Genomic DNA, 25,264 nt, shown 5'->3' on the forward strand with positions numbered 1-25,264 from the left:
TGATTTGGAGAAGCAGCCACTCACCTTTATTAAGACTGCTCTGCATGCCGGGGGCCGTCCTAGGCACCTTAAATACACTCTTGCCACAGCCAGGCCCTGGAAAGATGGGGAAACATGGTTGGCTTTGTTTACGACACATCTCCAGTGGCTAGCTGACCTGTGCAGCTGGAAAATGGCAGAGCTGGGACTGGAACCCCAGTCTCTGTGTAACAGCAAAGTCTGTGACCAGTAGACTGCAGAGATGCCTGTAGGTTCTTTCAGTCATTTTTGGGTCAGACCTAAAGGCTGGGCCTCTTTTTATGTTCTCCTCTTTGCCTTTCCATTTGAGGAAGGGGACAACTTTATGCTGTTATAAAATTTGAAATTTGAAATCAATACATTATAAACCTTTCATCTTTCATAGACTCTGTCCCATTCAGCAAACGTGTGTTATATGCCTACCCTGTACAGCAATTTTTGCAGTCAAAACTGATTGGCGGGTTGATGTGGGGTCAGATCTGCTCGCTGCCAGCTTTAGATAGGCCTCACTTTTGGAAAATTGGTGCCATCTGTGGTTCCTGGTGTGAGGCTGATCTTCTCAGCCATGTCCACAGGTGGGGAGGGCTCTGGTCGGTGGCCTGGCGTCAGGGTTTGGTCGTTTCGGTGTATATCCTGTGTGTACAGAGCCTGGCGATGCCTGCCCTGGGACCATGACTTACTAGACTAGGTCCCTTCCCCACACTGCCACTGTCCCTCTCAAAGAACTCACCTTGAGAGCCCCGCACTTACGCCAGTGGCGCTGCTACCCCACTTCCTCTTGGAGATGTGTCTTTGGGAATTGCTGACAGCTCATTCTTTTGATTTTCCTCAGTGGGCCCAAAGCTTTGGCCTGAGGATTCAGTGCAAGGTTGTGAATGAGACTGGATATCAAATCAGGGACCATGGTTTTCCAGGAAAAAAAAAAATGAGTCCTCTAAAGTCATGAGACCTATTCTCTTGGGCTGCTTGGGCTACTGTAAGTTGCCAGAGAAGAGTTTCAGAAATCCATTCAGGTGACAGTGGCGTGGCTGAAATAGCTCTGCAGGCTCCTCAGGGCACTGTTTTGAAGGATAATACTATTTCCAAGGTGGCCTTGGGGTCCTGCCCACAGCTGCTTCTGTGAGGGGAACCCCAGACAGCATCTGTCCCAGATGCTTCCAGTGACAGTGGAGGGAGAATCTGCAGGAGCAAAGGGGCAGGGCCTCACAGACCCAAGATGTGTCCCCTTGCCCTTAGCAGTGAGCTAAGCCAGCCACCCAGCAATGCTGACGGCAGGATGCCCTGCTCCTGTTACTCCCCAGAGCAGAAGGACCTAAAGTTCCTGAGATTCTCCTCCTCTTGGATGTCCCTCAGTGACAGCCCTGTCACCCCAATGCCACCACGGGTGATGCTGCCCCCTACCTCCTCCTGAATTCACCTTAGCCCCACAGAACCAGGCAGAACACCTGAACAGGGCTTGGCAAAAGCACAGGAATGACCAAGGGAGATAAGCCAGAACACCATGTGAAAGCCAGATTCAAGTACAGCTCACCCGTCTTCACAGGGGGCCTGACTTCAGCCCGAGAGTCCCGGCCCCTGCATATGACTGTAAGGATGCCAGGAAGCTCTTCACAGGCCAGATCAGGAAAGCGAGCCATGTTATCAGCCTGGAATGCTCTGTCCTGCCAACACAGGCTCTACCTCCCTTTCTGCCCATGCCTGTCCCCTTGGCAGATGGCTCATAGGAGCACCTCTCCCTTCAGGGGAGACCAAGGCTAGTGACTCCAATTCCAAAAGGATCTGTGTCTCAGGACATCGCACGGTGGCCCCGCTGGCACCCTGAACCCCCATCTCCCTTCCTTCGCCACTCCCTTTTCTCTGGGCCTTCCCCACGCACAGCCTTCCGTGAAGTCCACGCCAGGTCTGGACAGTCTGTGCACCCTGTTTTAAGGGAAGGTTTTAACCTTGCATAGTCACTGCAGACAGAGTTCTCACCCTCTGAACCCTGGGACATTCTCTGGGAGTGGGGCCTCCTGGCTTGGGGAGCAGTGCTGTGTTGTATAGGAGGGTGACATTCCAGGTTCCTCTCTCCCAGCACATTCCTGATGGTCACTTGGGGTGGCCTCTCTGTCTGCAGTCCCCACTCCTGGCCAGATAGGTAGTGGGGCAGCTCTGCTCATCCAGCCATCTGGCCTTGGTTTACTCTTGCTCCAGAATGACGGCCATCTGGCCCCAGGCCTGTCTCCAGCTGAAGCCACTGCATTCCAGCCCCTTAGCACCCCTGCCGCTTGTTCCCACTGGGCTCTGACCCTCCTGAAAAAGATCAGACAAGCTCTTGGGTCCCTCTCTTCCCAGGAGGAGAGAAACCCTGAGCTGGGGGAAGGCGGGGTGGAGGAGATGGCTCCAGCCTGCCTCACTTCAGAGACTTTATTGCTCACTGTGGGCTGTGGCTGTCCTTGTGGGACACGCCCCACTCCCTCCCCCTCACATTCTTCAGAATCACTGGGCCTTTTCTTCTCACCTCATCTCTGGAACTGCCCGGCAAGGATTCTTTTCCGTGCTTGAAGAGCCCCAAGAGTGGTCTGTTCAGGTAGAGGTTTTCCTGTAACTCCCCCTGTGGCCAAGGAAGGCTCCCTGCACCCTTCCCACCGGGACCTGCTTTTTGGCTGAATTCCCCGATGCGATTCCTAACACCTGCCCCTTCCACCTGGAAGCTCTTCAGCAGCCACTTAAAGCGACGACGGCTGCCTCGTTGACGTAGAATTCCCAGACTCCCTTCCAGGGCCACGCCACTTCCTGAGACTGGGCCCTGTCATGTCCCTCTTGTCCCCACAGCAAGGACCCAGACATGCTGCCCTCAAGTCCTCCTATCGGACATGATTTCTCCTTCTGGAACCTGAGTCTTTCCTTCATCACAGCTGAGCTTCTGCCCTGGCAAAGCCCCTTCTCCTCCCTCCTTGATGCTGGGGAGAGCTCAGGGTCCTGTGACACCGCCCCCGCCGCCCCACCACGTGGTGCTGGAGAGGCCTGCTCTTGCCCTGCATGGTAGCCCTTCAGCCCAGGCTGAGTCAAAGCCTCCCAGATGCCAACTCCCAGAATGTCCACACCCCATGGGGATGTACTCCTAATGACCTCAGCAGCCACAACCAAGGTGGAGGACATGGGAACCAGCAGAGCCCCTCCACCCCTAAGACCCTGCCTGCTGCTGTCATTCTGTGGGTCTAGAGAGGAGGGACAGAGGCTGCACCGAAATGGTATTGTCTGTTCTTTGGTGTCAGGAACCTCACCTCTGAGGCAGCTCTAGATTTCAGCCAGTCCCACCAGGTGTCCCACCACTGATCTGTTGCAAATATGAAATCTCCCTAGGGAGGGCCTCAAAGACATCAACAAAACTATTTCTTCGGCCCCACACTGTCCCTTCCTATCTCTGGTCACCCCATAACCACGTGGGCTCTCTCTGCCTATGCACTCCCTCTGTTTAGTTCAAAGACACCGTTTTCCTCCTGGGAAAGGCTCGTGCCTGTGCTGGTCAGAGAAGCAGCTCCTCCTGTCCCTTTCAGGTCTGACTTGAGACATAGAAACAGCTCCAGGTCATAGGGCAGAGGCAGTCTGGACCAAGATCACCTCAGATCCTCTTCATCAGGGGTCCTTTCCCTTCTCTTCCCAGAAAGTCTGGAAGCCAGGAGCCAAAGGTTAGGATGGCAGGGTTCAGCCAGAGGTCATGCCTAGGACGGGCCTAGAAGAACAGGGAGCATGTGATCTCAGGAAGATAAAGCATTTGTTCTTCATGCATAGGGACACTGCTGTGCTTGGTGGGTATTTTCCCTGCCCGCGGACATCCCAGGTGGCCCCACACACCTTTTTGCCCCATCTGCAGCCATCACTGTCAACCGGGCCTGGCCCTGGGCCCTGTGAAAGCCTCTGCATCTTCCGCCTCTTAATTCCCACCACATGGGTCCTTGATTGCAGACCATAGAGACTCCTGCCTCCCCCAGCCCTTCTGTTAGGAGCTCCCAGAGAGCATGGCTGGCCGGTCTATCTCCTGGAGTCCCTGCATCCTCTCACAGCCTGGCTCCCAGAGGTGCCCCAGCCATGCCTGATGGGGACAGTAGTGGAGGCGAGAAACTGCAAAATGAGAATAGACTGGCCCAAAAACAGCAGAGGTCCTATGGAGGGCACACCGTCCTGGGCAGGGATGGACGACCTCTGCACCGCAGTCACTCTCTGACAAGGCATGCTTTCCGGTTCCCGCTGAACCCCAAAGGCTGCACCTTTTAGTCTCCACCCACCTCCTCCTGTGCCAGCCGAATGCTGACCACCCCTGTGCCCCCACAGCTGCCTGCTCTCCAGACGAGCCAGCAGCCTGGCTTTTGTTTTCCCTCTATTTGTAGTCCTCCCACTCCTGGCAGCTCTGGGAACCCTATTAAGATAATGTAATGGCATTAGCAGTGGTAGCAGGAAGAGTGTGTCTCAAACCATCGGGTTACAAGAAGTCCGGGTGGAGGCTGCTGGGAAAGCATTATCCTGATTGGGAGCCTTTCTGGAGGCCACAGACCTCAGGCCAAGGCCCCGCAGCCCTTTTCTTTGATTCTGGGAATGAACTCATGAGGACTCACACGACTTTCCCGACGATGAGCTCTCCAGGCTGGAAGCGGGCATGTAGACCAAGGCTTGGGTGCATATGTCCTTGGCTGTCCCTGAGGCAAAGAGATGGAATGAGATGGCAGACAAGGGGACCAGGGCCAGAGGGGAGAATGTCAGATTTGTAGTCAGGGAATTCTGAAATTGGCCCCTCTTGTCAGTCACCAAACATGCAATGAGCCTCCCCTCTATCTACATTCATTGTTGTGTGTTTTGCAGAGTACGAAAGAGCATCCCACAGGTTCTCATCAAAGCAGGTACCAGAACCCTCCATGCCACATGCAGGGAGGAGTGCTGGGAGGAGGAGAGCTGGAAGGAGGAGGGCTGGGAGGAAGGGGCACCCTGGCTCTGGGCTTGACCTTCTGGGAGGGCCCTAAGGATGGAGCATCAGTGTCCAAGCACAAGACATGAACACACAGGGAAGGAGCCAGCGTTTACCAGGCATCCACCCAGTAATGTGGTGGGCTGTGCACTGGGGAACCAGCAGTCCAGTTCGTACCTGCAGGTGTTCAAAGATGCAGGGATGCCCAGAGTGTGGGACAGTGTACCATGGAGGGCAGGCAGGAAGCTGGCAGAGGAGATGGCAGTGAGCTTGTAAAGACCCCAGAAAGCCATGCCGAGGGGTAAGTGAGCACACAGGCCATTGGACAAGGGGGCCTTGGGAAATTTTAAGTGGAACCACCAGACCTCCATTGCTACAGAGAAGTAACTAAGAGCTCAGCTCCTGAGATTCCAGCTAGAACATATTCCAGCTAAATTCACGCTGCTTCCACAGGTAGATTGAATATGTGAAGGGGCAAGGAAGCCAGCCAGACAGACAGACTCCAGAAAGAGATTTGGTAGAAGCCAATTACCCAGATGCAAACACTCATGGAGCACTAGAGGCCCCAAGGATGCAGCCCAACCCCCATTTTAGAGATCAGGAAACTGAGGCCCGGACCAGGGAAGGGAATTGGTCCAGTTCTTGGAGCGTACCCGGCACCACCTCCAGCTCCAATGCACATGTCTTAGTATCCACAGGAAAGGTCAGTGTAAAGAAGGAGGCTGTGTGGCCCTAGGATACCATTCCCTCTTTGGTCCTTGCTTTCCTTATCTTGGAAGTAATTAGATCAGTGTTTTCAAGGTCCTGAGACATGTACTGCTAATAGTGTAGCTTACTGGGCCCACTGACTCAGACCATGAATCAGAATGTGGTAAAATGTGCCTGGTAAACTAGATGATCCTCTGGAGTTTTTTCCAGAACTGGCTTATCATGAGCTTTGCCTACTCTTCCCACCCCTTGCCCCCATTCCCACAAATGTCTCCATTAGGGAAAGCTCCTGCCCAGGGCTGAGTTCCTCCCATTGGCATACTCTAGTCTTCTGGCCACAGCGGCAGAAAGCTGGCTAGCTACTGGTACCCTCTCTTGATTGTTCTGGTCTACCCTTTCTGCAGCAGTCCTTGTAGGCCTCAGGTTGGGAGTCCCAGGTGTGAAAATCCATCCTTCCTCATCCCCAGAATAGCTTACAAACAAACCACAGCCAGGTAGCCCCTCAGGTTCCTTTGCCCCTCACCAGCTGGATACCTTGGGGAAGCTCTTAACTTCTTTGAGCCTCCTTTCTGCCTGTGTCCAAGTGAGGAAAGTACACCAAATGTGTTGAATCTAGCTCACACAAACCCAGATTCCCTCCATCTGCCCTGGACAATGGGAAGTGATGTCTGGTCCTAGGTTTAGCTCTGCACAGAGAGGTTAAATAACTTGCCTAAAGCCACCCAGCAAGTTGGTGGTGGGTCTAGAGCTACAACAGGGACTCCCAGACTCCTGGAGGGGCCCTATCTCTACACCATACCTTGCCTCTGAATAATGAATCCCCAGGGTCAATGAAGTCATGTATTTACCTGCCCAGAGCAGGTGTTCAATAAAAGGATATTGTAGGCACCTTCTCAGCACTTCTTACATACTCGGACCAATTGTCACAAAAATGGGACTTATTTTAGATACACTAATGAGAAGTTTGGAGGACATTTGAAGATTTACCACTTATGTTGTCCATTGTTTGAGAGTGACCTAAGGGTTTGTACTACTAATTATGTGTAATAGTGACTTAAAAAAAAACCTACCTGGCCGGGCGCGGTGGCTCACGCCTGTAATCCCAGCACTTTGGGAGGCTGAGGCGGGCGGATCACGAGGTCAGGAGATCAAGACCATCCTGGCTAACACAGTGAAACCCTGTCTCTATTAAAAATACAAAAAAAAAAAATTGGCCGGGCGCGGTGGCTCAAGCCTGTAATCCCAGCACTTTGGGAGGCCGAGACGGGCGGATCACGAGGTCAGGAGATCAAGACCATCCTGGCTAACACAGTGAAACCCTGTCTCTATTAAAAATACAAAAAAAAAAAAATTGGCCGGGCGCGGTGGCTCAAGCCTGTAATCCCAGCACTTTGGGAGGCCGAGACGGGCGGATCACGAGGTCAGGAGATCGAGACCATCCTGGCTAACACGGTGAAACCCCGTCTCTACTAAAAAATACAAAAAACTAGCCGGGCGAGGTAGCGGGCGCCTGTAGTCCCAGCTATTCGGGAGGCTGAGGCAGGAGAATGGCGTAAACCCCGGAGGCGGAGTTTGCAGTGAGCTGAGATCCGGCCACTGCACTCCAGCCCGGGTGACAGAGCGAGACTCCGTCTCAAAAAAAAAAAAAAAAAAAAAAATTAGCCAGGCGTGGTGGTGGGTGCCTATAGTCCCAGCTACTCGGGGGCTGAGGAAGGAGAATGGCATGAACCTGGGATGCAGAGCTTGCAGTGAGCTAAGGTCACACTACTGCACTCAAGCCAGCCTGGGCGACAGAACGAGACTCCGTCTCAAAAAAAAAAAAAAAACACCTACCTCAGCCTGGCACGGTGGCTCACACCTGTAATCCCAGCACTTTGGGAGGCCGAGGTGGTCAGATGACAAGGTCAGGAGATTGAGACCAGCCTGACCAAGATGATGAAGCCCCGTTTCTACTTTAAAAAATACAAAACTTAGCCGAGCATGGTGATGCGTGCCTATAATCCCAGTTACTCAAGAGGCTGAGGCAGGAGAATCATTTGAACCTGAGAAGCAGAGGTTGTGGTGAGCCGAGATCGTGCCACTGCACTCCAGCCTGGGTGACAGAGCGAGACTCTGTCTCAAAAAAATAAAAATAAAAATAAAAAAACCTACCTCCTAGGTTGTGGTGAGGAGTAATAAGATGATGCATTTACAGCCTGCTTAGCTGATTCTGAGCTGAGCCCTCTGCTAGGCCTGGTGAGGGAGCCCAGCCAACCACCTAGCATCAGTGTTTCTATCAGAGCCTGGGTGAATTTGTGGAAGCCCAAGACATACCCCTCAGGACTCGGAAGTTACATCACTCCAGGGGTACAGGCATCTGACACTTCCATTTTCACAGTCACAGTGCTGTGGTGAGAAAAGAGGCCTTGACTCCCAGGCCTGCCATGACCCTCTGGGTGAGCTTGGCAAGTTCCCCAGCTGGGCCTGTTTGCCCACCTACATAGTGGAGGCTTTGCCTGGACCAGTGGTTCTCAGTATGGGGTCCACGGACCACGACCACCACCAGCATGTGGCAACTGGTTAGAAATGCAAATCCTTTGTCCCTCTCCCTCATCCCAGACCTACTGACCAGAATCTCTAGGAGTAGGGCCCAGCACTGTTTATTAAGTCCTGATTATGGTTCGAATGCATCCTTAAGTTTGATACCCACTGGCCTAAATGGTCTCTGAGGTCCCTTCCTCCTCAAAAATCCAATCATCTAGGTGAAATCTGGGTTACAGAGACCACAGCATGCTGGTAGGGGGTGGGATATCACAGCAGAGTACCATGTAGCCTAGGGGTGGCTGGTGGATTTGAGAAGAGGCAGGAGCAGTGGGATGTGGAAGGGAGAAGGGTGACCTCATTTCCCTTCCCCCTGCTGCCAGGGGCTCTCCAGCCTTCCTGTGAGCACAGGTGGGAGGACGGTCTGTCCTCTCTGACCTTCCTCCCACAGTGCCTGCCAGTGTTCATGGGAATGTCCTTTTCTCTCCTGCTCTGCCCCTGGAGAACCATTTTGAAAATGAGAACTGGTGAGACCTCTAGTGGCCAGGGGACACTAGGAGCCTAGGACTTGCACCTGCTGTCATGGGATTATGTGAAACAGGGTTTAAATCTGGCCATCTTAGGGAGGACAGCTGGACTCCACATCTGCTCTAACCTCAAAGCAGAGTCTGAAATTATAGGCAGATGCTCCACACAAGCCACATCGTCAGGGAGGAGGTAGGAGACTAGACACAGAGATTCCTGGCCTGTATGGCCCCATTGGGGAAGGCTGTGAATTATCCCAAGAGGAATTCTTGCAGCCCAGCTGCCTGTACCTCAGCCAGCTTAAGCTGGTTTACCCAATGCTCAGTCTTTATGAAAACAACCCCCTGATGTCAGTTTTCCTGTCAAGGCCACCAGGAGGTGTGTGGAATCTAGCTCACACAGGACCCAGGTTCTTTCCATCAGCCCTGGACAATGAGAATTGATGTCTGGCACCAGGTTCAGCTCTGGGCAGTGAGGTTAAGTAACTTGCCTGAGGTCGCCAGCAAGTTGGTGGTGGGTCTGCAGCTGGCACAGAGGCTCCCAGACCCCCAATAGTCGCAGGCGCCCCACCCTACACCATACCTTACCTGTGAATAATACCACTTAAACCCCGAAAAGTTTTGCCCTAGATTAGGCTGCATTCTTCTCACACCTGGCTCTTTTGTAAACCCTGAAATTGTCTACAGACAAAGAGGAGAGCCCAAGGCTTAGGATAAGAAACCACTATGCAGGAGGTTTGAACAAGGTGTGCCCAAGCTTCTATAGCCTCCCAGATTAGTGCCAAACACAGACAGATCTCAACAGCCCGGGGGCTGGGATGGGACCAGGGACTTTGGGCCAAAGCATATAGATGAACTGGAGGGAAAGCATAAAGTTGCCTGGAGAGAGTGGGTGTGAGATTAAAGTACAATCCAGTATCAGCAGAAGTCACTGCACTATCCGAGGACTAAGGTCAGAACCCTGACTTCTGGCAAAGTGTCTTCCCAGTATGTGAGATAAACCCCTAATAGAGTGGGAGTTTCATGACTCTGAGCTCGGATATAAAAGGAGTTTAGGGGAGTGGGACTTTCCAGACACTGCTTTTTCCACATCCCTTTAATCCAGGTGAGTAACCATACCTGTCTAAGGTGGGGCAGCAGTTGAGGGTAGATCTAGCATGGGACCTATTTCTGGGGTTTGACTCCATGGCAGTAGGGAGCCTCGGCTGGTTCTGGAGGAAAGGGGAGCAGAAGGTTAGGAATGGCTCCTGGTGTTCCCTGTGGAACTGACCCCCGGTCTCTGCACTGCAGGCAGGACAAGCTGAAAATCCACATGCGGAAGCACACGGGGGAGCGGCCCTACCTGTGCATCCACTGCAACGCCAAGTTTGTGCACAACTACGACCTCAAGAACCACATGCGCATCCACACGGGAGTGCGGCCCTACCAGTGCGAGTTCTGCTACAAGAGCTTCACGCGCTCCGACCACCTGCACCGCCACATCAAGCGCCAGAGCTGCCGCATGGCGCGGCCCCGACGCGGCCGCAAGCCCGCTGCGTGGAGGGCCGCCAGCCTGCTCTTCGGGCCGGGTGGCCCGGCCCCCGACAAGGCGGCCTTCGTGATGCCTCCGGCTCTGGGCGAAGTGGGCGGCCACCTGGGCGGCACAGCCGTGTGCCTCCCGGGCCCCAGCCCCGCCAAGCACTTCCTGGCAGCGCCCAAGGGCGCCCTGAGCCTGCAGGAGCTGGAGCGGCAGTTCGAGGAGACGCAGATGAAGCTGTTCGGGCGCGCGCAGCTGGAGGCTGAGAGGAACGCGGGGGGCCTCCTGGCCTTCGCGCTGGCCGAGAACGTGGCAGCGGCGCGGCCCTACTTCCCGCTGCCCGACCCGTGGGCCGCGGGCCTGGCCGGCCTCCCTGGGCTCGCCGGCCTCAACCATGTGGCCTCCATGTCCGAAGCCAACAACTAGGCTGGTCACTGTCGACTCCAGCCCACCAGCCCTCCAGTCCTTCTCCCTCCAGGCCCGCTCTTCCCCACCCCATGGATCTGAACTTTTCATTTTAAAAACACAAAGGGAAAATGGAAAAATAATAATAATACTATCAGTGATGGCATTTTCCCAGGCTCCTAAAGCAGCTGCCTCCTTTTGCTGTTCTGAGACCGGCATCTCTTCCCAAAAGACCAGGAGCCCGGGCCTCCCTCCCTGGCTGTCTCTCTGGCACTCATGTAGAAATTTGCACGGGCCCAAGCCACACAGAGCTGGATGCCCAGGGGCACTTAGGAGCTGGGTGAGTTATGCGGGGTCAGGGGGTGGTTGGCCTGGTGCCCAGCCAGATGGAGCAGGAGGAGGTAGCGGCTGGGCATGCACCTTGGTTAAGCCCCACCCCCTGTGGCAGAGTCTCTGCCAACACTCCTCTGAGGGCTTATTTTCCAGTCTCCAGTGGCCCCGGGGTCTTTTTGAGAACTACCCACCTGCCACATAGAAAGAAATGCTCTGTTGGCAGGGAGGCCTCCTGGAACCAGTCAGGAACCAGGCTCTGGGAGGCCAGGGTCATTTTTTCCCTTACCTGTCCTGTGACCTTGACAGGGCAGCCCTCTGCAGCTCAGTGTCACCCGGCTGTAGAAGGGGCTGGTAACTTAGGTTTCCTCCCTCCACCTCTAAACATATCCACACCTATCCCCCCAGAGAATCCCAGAGAAGGTAGGAGCTTTGTACTCCCCAAGTCCGTGGGGAAACAGTTTATTTTTCTGGACTTAGTTTTATTACATCCAGCTCTATATTAGCATAGGTGAGAAATATGGCCAGACTAGACAGAGATCGGGGGTCAGGGGAGCTTCCGAACTTCACCAAAGCCCACAGGCAGGTCTGCGAACTCTGAATGCTACCTTACCCTCCCTGCAGGCTGCTGTTCGTGTCTGGACCCCTGGTGGCACTATTTAGTATTTACCCCATCTCCAATGCCCCTTCCAAGGCTGTGCAGTGTCTTGGGGCTCTCAGGGCCAACATCGAAGAGACGGGGGGCCACCTCTTAACACCTGGCAACTGTTTCCCCTCACCCTGATTCCTGAAAACAGACAAAATACATACCTGGTTTTCTAGGGTTTTTCTGTTTGCTTTTTGACTTGTGGGTTCCCTCAGGGCCTTGGCATTGCTAGCGATGGTCCCACTTGCTGTGTGAGAACCCCCTCAACCCCTTCCTCCTCCCTCTGGGGATGAAGTGGGAGTATCTGGCTCCCCTTTTTTGACAAAAGGGCTCAGTGCAGAGAAGTGGAGGCCTCTGAGGTTTGAAGGGCTCTGGGAGTTAGAGCTGTCACATGTTCTCCTGGTTCTTGAGTTTTCAGCAGGTCCTGAAAAGGAAGGCTCTGCTGGCCCCGTGCCTTCCTGAGCTTCTCTCCCCTTCCCTCCCCTCTCTTTTCTTGCCGCGTTTGCTTTGGTTTCTTAGCAGCCCAGAGAGGAGGAGGGTTCATCCCCAGGGAGGGCCCAGGGCTAGAGTCCCCAATCTCTGTGCTGTGGGCACAAAGAGACTTCAGCTCTTCCTGTCGCCTTGGCTTTTTCCTGAGCAAACACACAACAAACAAAAAGGCCAGAGAAGAGCACAGACTCTGTCCCTCTCACAGCTCTCCAGAAGACATCCCCTGATTCTCCGCACCACCGGATGCCACTCCAGTCCGCAGGACTGCTACACACACCCTCTGTTCTCAGAAGTCATCTGCCTGGGCAGCCACCTCTCAGATTCCTGTCTTCATTTCAGACACTTGCCCCAGAAGCATGCCCATGTCTACCAGCCAATGTGCCCGTGTTCCCCCCATCAGCCAAGCAATTGGGGCCAAACCAGACTTTAAAAGAGAGAGAGAAAAAAAAGGAAACATGAATAAATTGGAATCCAGTGGTGCTGGGGCTTTTGTTTTTATTTTGTAAAGGTGATGACTTCTTATAAACTCAATTTTTCAGATGACTGGTTAATTCTTTCTGTTTTTTCTTGGCTGCAGTTTGGAGTTGTATATTGTAAAATATCCAAAGATGTTGAGTACTGTATGATCAAGAACTTGAAGCAAATGGGTTGTCGGGGGAGGGGTGGTTGTGTTTTTGTTTTGCTTCAATTTTTTTTTTTTTTTTGATGTTTCGATTTCCCTGTCTGTCTGTGGGAGAACTTTAGAATTTTTTCTATTTATAACTCTTTTTTTATGTGATTGCTCTATGTAAAATGACACTCAGCAAAGTTTGCCTTAGTGATTCAAGGGACAATCTTCCATAACTTCGGTCGCACACCACATCCTGCCGAGAAAAACTCTCAGCTAATTTTCTGGCCTATTTATTAAACAGTATTAATTGACTTGATTAAATTATATTAAGAGTCGCACTTCTGTGAGATGTGACTTCTGAAAGTTCACAGGACAGCAACAAGCCAGTCTTAAGGTTTTTGACTGTTGGGTGTCATAAACTTAAAATAATGTCAAAGACACCTTTACGAAGAAAAACAAAACCTTTGACCCTTATTTAATATTTTAAAGGACAGTGTTTTCAGTAAAAGTGAGCCATGCTTGCTTAATTGCCTGGTAAGATTGAATCCCCCTTCCAATTGCCGTTTCAGTTATCCAGGGGTGTTGCATAGTCGGGAGGGCAGAACTCAATTCTCAGTAGTCTCTTAACATTCCAGCTTTGTAAGGCATGGTTGGATCTTAAGCTTTGCGGCGTCGGTGGGCCTGAGTATGAGGTGTGCGCGTATGTGCGTGTGTTCACACACGTGTGCAGCTACACCCCAGGGTGTGTGAGCAAGGGAAGTCCTACCAGTTCCCCAGCCTGACATCCGGAGTGGGCTCCGGCTGGCCCTACGGCTCTCCAGGTCTTCTTCCTCTCACTTCCCGGCGCTGTCGTTGGGCTTCTCCTCTTTTCTTCACCTGAGCCTCTTTCCCAAAGAACATTAGATCCTAAAAGAACCTAAGATAAAGGAATATACTTCTGTCATTGAATGGAGTCAGCTCTACTTACAACCCACAGCCCAGACTCTTGGTAACATTGTTCTTCCAATTGTATCTCTGGATAACCAAGGGTCAACCCAGAGTCTCTTTTCTATTTTTGATTCCTTTCTTGCCATAGTAGGCAACCTCCATGCGGCGTTTCTCGGTACAGAGAAAAGAGCAGATCTGAGTTTCCAATCTGGACTCCTCCAAGCTGTGTGTCTTCAGTCTAATCACCCCTCCACTCTGGTCCTAACTTCCCTCACCTCTAGTAATAAAGGAAATGGAGTAATCAGAGCTTCCTGAAGTTCTCCACCTAAACAGCCCTCAGCAGAGGGGGACCAGCTAGTTGGCAAATTGGGGGCAGAATACTAAAGAAATAGCCCAAAGTAACCTATCTGTAGTGTAAACCTCTGAAGTCTCCTATTTTGGCTTTGAAATTCATGTTTCTGCATTCTATTACATAACATACACACATTTGTCTTAATATAAAAACATCGTTTTGATCAACTTGCCAGTTAAGTGACTTGCCTTTTCCCCAGAATCTTCTAGTGAAGTTGAAGTGTTTCTTGGCCACCCTACAACTTTGGGAGGTCCCCAGCCCATGGCTGAGGGCTCAGGAGTAAGCATAGCCCAGTGCAAGAAATGCAAGGCCAGCTGCTCGTCAAGATTCTGCTCAGCTCGGCCATTTTAGGATCATGTGGTCCTCATTCTGGGGGTCAGTGTCCACTGAGTGACATAGGTGGACACTGGAGAAGATGGAGAAGGGGTAGGGAACTGGGCCCAGTGGGCCCTGACCCTTGGGTGCTCCTGATCTCCTGTGAGTAAAATCTCCTTCTAGCCCTGGCCAGGTGGGAATTCCATGGAGCCTGGCCATGTGTGACCTGCCCCCTGGGGCTCCAAGGTGCTAAAGGAGCTCCTGATAGCAAAGGAGCCTTCAGTGGAGAGAAGAGGAATGAAGGAAGCAGAATGAGGCCTCCGAGGACAGGCCAAAGAAACATGTGCAGCTTCCGTGGAGAAGAAGGCTTAAGGGACACATTCAAACAGGCCTTGGGACTTCTACACGTGTGTTGGAGAGGGGAAGCTTTCTCCAAAAATTTGGCCAACCCGAGTCAATAGGAGAGAGATTCCAGGAGGCAACTGGGTGCCCAAAAAAAAAGGAGAGAACTCCCTAACATCTGGAGTTGTTCTAAAGAGGAACGAGGTCCCTGGTGAAGGAGTGAGCTCTCAGTCAGCACAAGAGTTCAACACTGCCTCTCAAGAATGCTGGAGACTGGGCGCAGTGGCTCAGCCCTGTAATCCCAGCACTTTGGGAGGTTGAGGAGGAAGGATTGGATTGCTTGAGGATGGGAGTTTGAGGTTACAGTGAGCTGTGATCACACCACTGTACTCTAGTTGGGGTGACAGAGCCATATACCCTGTATCAAAAAATTAAAAAAGGATACTGGAGAGGAGAGTCTCCAGGGTTCCCTCCATCTGATTTGTGAAAAGGTGAATACATATCCGCCATACGACCGTGGAAGAAGAACCATGCCACAGGGAGTGGGTGGCGAGTGAAAAAGAAGCACTGGGCAGGTTCACAAAACGCAGCTTGGTGGCCCAGCCCCCTCTCCCCAAACGAGTCACCTGCAGCAAGTTGGGGTCAGAGAAGGGGACTTCATAGAAAAGCCATGGTTCTTATCTAGAGCCCCTAAACATGTGACAAGAGAATAGTAATGACCCAACGGGAAGTAAGACCCTCTTCTCAGGCCTTTATCTGACCCAGGGTCTGCCCCTTCCTGAAGGATAGAGCCCTTTACAGACCCCACTCCTCCTTTCCTGGGGTGTGGACAGCTCTGCCTCCCTGAAGGACCTCTGAGCTCACTGCAGAACGGGCAACCAGCATGTAAGGGGCGCTTCCAGAATAGGGCACGGCCGGGTGCCCTGTACGTGGCCTTTCCCCTCTGAGAGTGGGTGAAATTGGGACTTCATTAGGGCATCAGGATTAGTCCCCCAGCTGGAAGCATGAGCCGGTGGGGGTGGGGGCCCTAAGGGAGGGAAGTGCCAGGCAACACTCATGCCAAGGGACCTCCAGGGACCTGGGACATCCTGGGACAAATTCCAGAATGAGGAGGTTTGTATCCAGTGAACCCCCTTCCCCAATTCCCCCGTGTCTTCCTTTTCTCTGCTCCTAGGTCCCTCTTCCTAACACAACTACCCCTCCAGATGTAGACACCCTTTCCCTCTGTCCTCCCCTCTGTCCAAACCTGCCCTGAAAGGCGTCACTAAATGTGAACGTGACTCAATGGCTCCCTCTCCTGGCCTTTGCCGCCCCTGCTCCTCATTCAAGGTGGAAAGAAAGGCCCCTTAGCAAAGCACTGTCACATTGCCAGCAGCAAACAAGCCTGGTTTCTCTGAGCAGAGGAGTCTTCAAATTGCACCCTTGAACAGTTACCAGCCTCGCAGCTCCCGCCCATCCCTCCCTTATCCCACTTCCTGGCTCAGAAAGGGATGGGGAATGCGGGAAGCAAGCAACTCACCTTTCGCTCCTTTCAGGTATGAAGGCTGAGGACTGAGTCAGACAGGCATTTCCATAAATTGATGGAAGGAGGATTCCCTGGGGAGATCCTACTCCTTTTCTCTTCTTGGCACACCCTGGGCAGGGGCTGCTATGACCTTGAGTGGCAGTGCCCACGTGGCCTAAACCAAAACATATGGGTCCAGAAAGGGCCTGACATATAAAAACAAAACATCTCAAATTTGCCCTGGAAAACCTGGAACCTGATCACATTATCTGCAGCCAGACACACACACACACACACACACACACACACACACACACACACAAACACAGTCACCGGACAAATGGTGCATAGACTGATGTCATCTCTCCTTGTAACAATAGGAGACAAGACAGTGCATGAGCAAGACCCAGCAAAGCCATTTTCCCCACAAGTCACCCTGCTGGAGTATGCATAACACACACTCACATTTTCATCCTTGCGGCTCCCCTCTTTAACCATGAACTCTGACCCTGACAACAAAAACAAAAGAGTAAACAAATAGTTTTCCAGAATAAGGAAGGAAGGCAGAGTGAATTAGATCATTTTCCCATGTTCCTCTCACAATTAATAAATGAAGTACAAACTCACTGAGTAACGCAGGTGCCTTATGCCTTCTCGGAGACCCTTGCTTCCACAAGTCATCTGGTTTCAACCCCAGGAGGCATGTATCAGCATCCCTATTCATATCAGTCAGAGTTCTTCGTCAAACACCGGAAGCCACTTCAGCTAGCTTAAGTAGAAAAGGCATTTACCACAGGAAATTAAGTCTCTTTCAGAATTTTCACAAGAGCCAGAAGAAAGGCAGGCCAGCAGAGCCACGAAGATCAGTTGTCCAGGTTGCATACTGCACAACACCATTACATTTAGAGGCTGCCATTCAAGCCCTAGACATACTGGTACATTTGTATACTAAACAATTTTCCAGCAGAGGGCAGTAAAGCATCTTGAAGGGGTGCCTAATTGTCTAATTTGCACAAAGTCACCAAATGGACTAGGGGTAGCACATGGCCTGGAAACAAGGAAGCCCAGAACCACCCAAGCCACACTGTGTCAGATCACAGCAGCTCAGGCCCTGGACACTGTCAGGGGACTCTGTCTTGTGACCCCCCTCTCCACCAGTGTCTCCTGGGAAAATGGGTGCCACACTCTGCACTCCCTCACACTGCTCTCCGCAGCGTGAAGTCTAGTGCTGGCGCATCTGATTGGAAGAGCCCAAGACCCATGCCCCTGTCTGATCGAAGCTCCCTGGGAAAGCAAGCGCCTGGCTCCACTGACCTGAGAAGGAAGAATTCATGACGTCAATTCTCCAATAGAAGAAGAGTTTCGTTAATGCTGGGGGTCCTCAGAACGTGCTATGTCCGTGCCCTATTCTGCAGATGAGAGGCCTGAAGCTCCAAGTGGCAAAATGGTGAGGATAAGTCCACCAGGCAAGCCGAGACTGGAACCCAGAGCCACTAACCCCAGAACCGGGACTGAAACCCAGAGCCACTAACCCCCAGACCACGGTGCCACCCTGCCCCCTTCGAAGTGGAGGGCCAGAATAAGGCCCACTGTTCCCATTGGGAACAGAAATCTGTTTAGACAAAGCACAGTCCAGCTGTTTTCCTCCTGATACCTCAGCCCTTTACAGGTCTTGGTAAATACTCCTTCACAGAGTCACCCACCCCAAGTCAAGGGAACACTGCCCTCCTAATTGTAAGCGCTGGTCAGCACGGTTCCTCAGCATGAGTGGTCTAGGCCCCCTCTCCCCCTCAGCAGCAAGTACAGCCATAGTGGCTTTCTCGTCACCTTCGGAGCCCAGGACGCCTTTAATCCACACCTCCCGGCTGTTGCTGAGTAGTCAGCTCTGTGCTGAACCTCCCTCCCCAGAATGGGGTTTCTGAATTCAATCAGCACAGCAGGGGCGGGTGTGTTTTGTAATTAAAATGCTTTTTTATTCTGCCATTTCCACATCCTTCCCATAGGAGCCACACTCTGAAATGCAAAAGTGCATTTTCATTTCCAAATGACTGGGACTTCCAAGCAGGTGGGCCTTTGTGGGGGTAGCAAGGACATAGCAAAATGTGCCACTGTGGACACCCAGAGAACACAAGGGTTCACTACTTGACATCCTCCCCCAGATTGGGAGCTCCTGTCAGCTGGAAAGGACTGGGGAAGCTCCCCCACTCCCAGTCTCAGTTCAGGTTTAGCCTTCCACCCTGGGGGGCGCTGGCAGACTGACCCAGTGCTTCTGTCAGAGTAAGAGTCCTTGTGTCACTCAGCATCCTGGCTTAGCCTCTTCTTCACTCATAAAAAGGAGGTAACAACACCTACCTGGAAAGCTCCTGTGGGGTTCGGGTGGGACATTTGTATACTAAACAATTTTCCAGCAGAGGGCAGTAAAGCATCTTGAAGGGGTGCCTAATTGTCTAATTTGCACAAAGTCACCAAATGGACTAGGGGTAGCACATGGCCTGGAAACAAGGAAGCCCAGAACCACCCAAGCCACACTGTGTCAGATCACAGCAGCTCAGGCCCTGGACACTGTCAGGGGACTCTGTCTTGTGACCCCCCTCTCCACCAGTGTCTCCTGGCCCCGGAGGTTCCATAAGTTCTATTCAGGAAAGATATGGCGTGTGGAAGTCTGGATGAAGGGGGTGGGCTGGAGACTCTGCATTTGCATTTTGACTTCATGTCATTAAAGGAGCTGACCTCTGTAGAGGGCCGGCAAGAAGTGTCCTCATCTTCCCACCACTTCCCTTCACCCCATTCTGCTGGATCTCCCTTCTCCAATTCTCTAAACTTCTAGAGGATTCCATACCTTTTCAGGTCACGTGCAGGTATAAGAAAAACTTCACTTTCAGTTACTTAAATAGCTCGGCACAGTTTAATATCAAAGGTTCCATCTCTCCCCCTTCACCACATCCCCACTCTACACTCCTTCATGCAGCTCAGGCCTGGAGCAGGCTCAGGCAGGTGCAGCAGGGACAGATGTGAGGTCTCCTCCCACTCTGCACCATGTCCTTGTACACTCAAGCTGCTCTGGGGACCAGCAGGGAGGAGGGATTCAGGAGAAGGAAAAGGCCACACCCTCAGGTGGGCAGGGCCGTCTGAGGGGCAGATGTCCAAACACTGGTTTGTTCCCTCCCTAATGGGACCCCCAGCCCTACAGTGTCCCCTCAGGCTGATTTCCTACAACACCTGTGGAATCCCCATAAACCAACCTGGGTCCTGATGTCAATTACATGGGGGAGGATGGTCAAGTCCCTCCCTGTGACACTGGGAGCTGGACTAAACATCCTCCTGCCTGAAGGTGGGTCTCATCAATTGTATAACTAGTCCTGAGCCTCAGCATTGGTCCCTCCTTGAATGGGGACCTACGACAGAACAGACGCTTGTGCCCTACAGACAAGTTTCTGTAGGCTCCACTGGGTAACCTGCTAGACATTGAGATGCACTGACCTTTAAAATGCCTTTCCCTGGGGCAAGGCTGTAGGTCCTGGGGAAATTTAATTATCGTCTCCAGCTTTATTTGATTTGGACATCAAAGATGAGCGTCTCTCTAATCTTTATAGTGAGACATACACAACGAAGAGAGCCCAGCAAAAGCACTACATGCAGAGACTTGTAGAGGGCATTCATTCTTCCAATGCATCAGCCAAGGCTCTTGTATACAAGTGAGGAGAGACCAACTCTTAAGTAGAAAGGGGATTCCTTTAAAGGATACTGTAGCTCAAAAGACTGACAGAAAGTTGGAGAGCCAGCCTCAGGAAGCAGGCAGTGACTGAAAGAGGCAGGACAGGCCAGGCACAGTGGCTCATGCCTGTAATCCCAGCACTTTGGGAGGCTGAAGCAGGAGGATCGCTGAAGCCCAAGAGTTCAAGATCAGCCTGACAATATAGTGAGACCTCATCTGTACCAAAAAGTTAAAAATTAGCATGCACCTGTAGTCATCCCAGCTACTTGGGAGGCTAAGGTGGGAGGGTTGCTTAAGTCCAGGAGGTGGAGGGTGCAGTGAGCCAAGATCATGCGACTGCACTCCAGCCCAGGCAACAGAGCAAGACCATATCTAAAAAAAAAAAAAAAAAAAAAAAAAAAAAAAAAAAAAGACAGAGGCAGAATATCAATAAAATGAGTCAAGGTCATGCCTCAAGAATAGCCTTGCTAGGGACTGCCCCAGCACCACCAACAGCACTAAAAGAATGACTATTGTGTCATCTGCACCACTCTCTCCAGATGCAAAGTCCCAGATAGGAGCATCCTAATGGCCAAGGCCAAGACACAGGTACCCCAACTTTAGCTGCCAAGAGACTGGATAAGGATGTTCCTGATCCTCTTAGCTTTTGCCTCACACTAGTACTCACTTAATGGATGTGTCTTCACAAACAGAAGTGTGAATGAATGCAGGATAACCCAAAAGTGACACAGCTTGAGTGTACCGTTCGATGTAAACAGAGTATATGGTTTGGAGTATATGGTGTGCTTTACCTGAGAAAAATGGTCACATCCCATTGCTCTCATCCTTTCATATGAGAAAGAGAAATCATTACAGCTTCTAATGCCAATAACAAGATCTAACTATTGGTTTAGAGTTTCATATTTCAAAGCCTCTTATTATGATTTGGGGGTTTTGAAAATTTCCTTAATCATCTATTATTTTCAGTCCCTTTTTGTCATTGCTAAGGATAGACTGGGGTTACCAGAAATTTGGAGACTGGTTTCCAAGCCTTCCCCTGCCACTGATCCTTTGTGCAACCCTGAGAAACTTCCCTCAACTCTCCAAGCCTGTACTTTATGATCTAGAAAATGAGGGGGTGGACAAGATGATCTCCAAGATTTCTTTCCACTCCCACACTGCAAGATTCCATGCTTCTGCTTGCATTTGAAAGAAGCTAATTTCCCAATCAAAGGCCGTCCTCATCTCTTTCCAGGATTGAAGCTGCTCAATAGGCAGGATGGGCAGGATCCAAGGTTGCTTGATGTAAACATTGTTGAGAATGACTGCACTGCAGGACCAAAATAACTGGCTGGAAAGGTCATTCAAGCCATATTACCAAACAGCACACAGATCTGTTTCCACTTTTGTCTTTTCTGTATGGGGGAGCTTGCTAAATATTCTTTTCTCTCACATGCACACATGCATGCCTGCAGACACGCATGCATACACCTGCATCATTATCACTGAGGCTTGGAGTTGCATCGGCAGTGCTCTGAGTAAAAAAGCTTTCTTTTTCATGGATTTTGCCTTAATTGCAGATACAGAACAAGTTTGTGGGCTTTCTTTCAGTTTATACTTCATTTTTCACTTTATTCTCCATGTTGGATAGATTATCTGTCTGTAGACATGTCCAGTTCGTGTCCATATGCAGAATAGAATCTGGCTAGGAATGTCCAAATACTGGGTTTCTCTAGGGTGACCATCCTCTCCACACTAAACTTCCTACTGGAGGGGTGGGAAAGAGGAGAAATGAGGGTGAGAGTGCGGTCTGATGGAAAGTGCCTTTGAAGTGAACACTTGAGGGCCCTAAGCATATATGTGTGTCTGGTTCCAAGTTTTGCCTAAAGATAAATTAAATTTCCATGACCAGACACAATGTTGTACCTTGATTTATGAAGCGAGGCAGCTTCCCAGAAGCCCTGAGATGCAGAGGAGTGTGGCTGGGCAACAAGCAGACAATATGTCTGGGATGTGTGAGCCTGGCGAGTGACCCTAGTGTCTCCTCTCAGGACCACTCTCCCGTCAAGTCCGGAAACAGAATTCCTAGCAAGAAAACATAAGCTCACATAGCACACATACTACTTTATATAAAATACACAGACCTTTATCACATTAGTAACTGGAAAGCCTCCTTTACAAGTATTTTTATTATTTTTTATTTTTATTTATGTATTTATTTATTTATTTTGTGACAGAGTCTTACACTGTCACCCAGGCTGGAATGCAGTGACGTGATCTCTTCTCACTGCAACTTCCACCTGCCGGGTTCAAGTGATTCTCCTGCCTCAGCCTCCTGAGTAGCTGGGACTACAGGCGCATGCCAACACATCTGGCTAATTTTTTGTATTTTTAGTAGAGATGTGGTTTCACCGTATTAGCCAGGATGGTCTTGAACTCCTGACCTCAGGTGATTTGCCCACTTTGGCCTCCCAAAGGGCTGGGATTACAGGCGTGAGCCACCGCGCCTGGCCAGTATTTTTATTTTTTGGAGACAAAGTCTCACTCGGTTGCCCAGGCTGGAGGGCAATGGCAAGGTCATTGCTCACAGAAGCCTCGAACTCCTGGGTTCAAGCAATCCTCCCACCTCAGTCTCTCAGGTAGCTGGGACTACAGGCACATGCCACCATACTGAGCAAATTTAAAATGTAATTTTTTTAGAGACAAGGTCTTACTATGTTGCCCAGGCTGGTCTTGAACTCCTAGCCTCAAGCAATCCTCCCGCCTCAGCCTCCCAAAGTGCTGGGATTATAGGTGTGAGCCACCACACCTGGCCTCCTTACAAGTATTTTTTAATCAATCCTACACCACAGTGTTCTGAGGCTCTCTAAGATGCTCTGAGACTGGCCCTCGTAGCAGTGGGAGATGCAGCATCCTCAGATGTACCTAGAGTAGGACTAGGAGAAAAGGATCAATCAAAAAGTGTGGTTGTGGTGGCAGGGGGAAGGGACAGAAAAAAGGATTGGCAAGGTAATCCAGTCACTCACAAGTGAAAGGAAACAAAAGCAACCTGTCAAGCTACCAAGTGGGTATGTGCACTTGAACAGCTCCAAAGTTAAGATTTAAATGACTGAGTCAGTTTTTCAGTATCCATGATGTCTAAGAATTCATCAGTGATCTTTTCTTATACGGAATTTCATGGAAAATTTGCCACTGTATGTCCCCAGCCTTTGACCCATTTTGGATCACTTAAATGTAATGGAGCTGAAGATTCCACTTCCATCAGTTGCCGGTTGGGATATCTTGGACCAATCCTTCCATTGAAATCATTTAGAAATTCTGGAAAAAAATATTTTTTCCAGAATTGTTTTGATGAAACAATACTGCTTGAAGGCATCAGAAAGCAACTGAGGAAGCAAGAATTTGTGGGGAATAATCCAGAAGTAAGCCCAGAAAGGTGAGCCAGAAATGTGGGACCACGTTCCTCCTTGACTGATGCATCAGAAGGGGAGCCAGCAATTTGGGACCAAATTCCCCTAGGTGACTTGCCAAGAGACTGAGGAACTGAGCAGAGCATCTCACCGGATCGAGAGGCTCAGGACATACAAGTGAAGTTTAGAGACAATTTAAGACGATAGCTCTTGGCTGGGCGCAGTGGCTCACGCCTGTAATCCCAGCACTTTGGGAAGCCGAGGTGGCTGGATCACTTGAGGCCAGGAGGTGGAGACCAGCCTGACCAACATGGTAAAACCCCGTCTCTACTAAAAATACAAAAATTAGGTGGGCATGGTGGTGCATGCCTACAGTCTCAGCTACTTGGGAGGCTGAGGCAAGAGAATCGCTTGAACCCGGGAGGCAGAGGTTGCAATGAGCCGAGATTGTGCCACTGCACTCCAGCCTGGACAACAGAGTGAGGCTCTGTCTTGGGGGGGGAAGAAAACAAAGAATAGGTCTTGATTTTAAAACCCAGGTTTTTGGTTGAAATACAAAAGAGCTACACCCTAGTGGTATGAATGAAGAGAAAATAGGCCAGTACTCATGATGACTAAAGTCATACTGAATTCTGAATGAATTAGGGTGAATTGCTCTTAGCCTCAGGCTGGCAGGAAGTAAAAGCAAATCCTCTCTGAAGAAAGATAGCATTGTTCAGAATTTCAAATTGATTTCTGCTATTTTTCATATATGACATCCAGCAAAACCAACAAGGCTTGCCAAAAGGCAAGATCCAAACAAAAGCCAAGAGAAAAAATAAATAACAGAAATGAACTCACAGTAACTATGTGAGATGACAGATAAGTTAATTTGCTTCTCTATGATAATCATTTTACTATCTATATGTATGCCATAACATCATGTTGCAAACCTCAAATATACACAGTAAAATTTGTTTTAAAAATAACAAAAATTTAAAAAAGAAAAGAAGCTCACAGAATATCCAAATTTGAAAATTACTAGAAATAGATTTTAAAATAACCATAATAGATAAATCCATGGAGTTAAATAATAAGATAAAGAATTCTGGTGGAAACCAGAAAGTATATTTAAAAACCTAAATGTTAAATTTGTAACTAAAACCACAATATATGAAATTAAGAATTTGATGGCTGTGTTTAAAAACAAATTACATTCAGTTGAAGACAGGATTAGTGAACTGCAAGATGGAAGAAAATTTCCAGCTGAAGGATAGAATCAAAAGGATAGAAAATGAAGAAAAGAGAAGAGCAGAAGAAACAAAAAATATGTGATGAAAAGGTATTATACATGAAACTGGTGTCCCAGAAGAGAAAGAGAATAGGACAGAAGTATTTTAAGGGATAAACATTGGGAATTGCCCAAAACTAATTAAAGAAATTAAATTATAGATTAAGAAGCTCTGAGTACCCCAAGAAGGATAAATACGCGTGCACACACACACACACACACACACACTCCCCTAGGCATATCAGACCAAAACTGCTAAAAACCAAAGACAAAGACAAATCCTAAAAACATCTAGAGAAAAAATACATGTCTTAAAAGAAGCAACCATAAGACAGATCCAGACTTCTCCAAAGAAATAAAGCAGCCAGAAGTCAACAGACTAGTATTTTCACAATGCTGTAAGAATATAACAACCAACTTAGAGTTTTATACTCAGTAAAATATCTTTCAAAAATGAATCTGAGATTAATTCATCATTTAGACACCCAAATCAGAGATAATTTGTCACCAGTAGAACTACATTAAGAAATGCTAAAGGGAGATGAAAATGATCCCAGATAGAATTACAGACATGCAGGAAAGAGTAGGGAGACCCAGAACAATTATATATGTAGGTAAATCTAAATGAATGTTGACAATATGAAATAATGGCAATAACACTTTCTAATGTGTTTTAAAATATAAATTAAAATATACCATGATACACAAAAACAGAAGAATAAATGGAATTAAAGTATTCTAA

The 25,264-nt window shown here is 49.9% G+C and overlaps 1 protein-coding gene across 3 annotated transcripts in view; it reads left to right on the top strand.

Annotated features, from left to right (window-relative positions):
* The window catches only part of ZBTB7C (zinc finger and BTB domain containing 7C), a 381,637-nt gene extending 368,996 nt beyond the window's left edge, over positions 1-12,641 (top strand). For all 3 annotated transcript variants that reach the window (XM_033177799.1, XM_033177798.1, XM_033177800.1), the window contains one exon: positions 10,003-12,641. In XM_033177799.1, the coding sequence (XP_033033690.1) occupies positions 10,003-10,654 (652 nt within the window). In that variant the 3' untranslated portion in view covers positions 10,655-12,641. The remainder of the gene's footprint in view (positions 1-10,002) is intronic.
* The last annotated feature ends 12,623 nt before the right edge of the window (positions 12,642-25,264 follow it).

This window comes from Trachypithecus francoisi, unplaced genomic scaffold (genome assembly GCF_009764315.1).
Source record: "Trachypithecus francoisi isolate TF-2019V2 unplaced genomic scaffold, Tfra_2.0 Lachesis_group19, whole genome shotgun sequence".
NCBI classification, from domain to species: Eukaryota; Metazoa; Chordata; class Mammalia; order Primates; family Cercopithecidae; genus Trachypithecus; species Trachypithecus francoisi.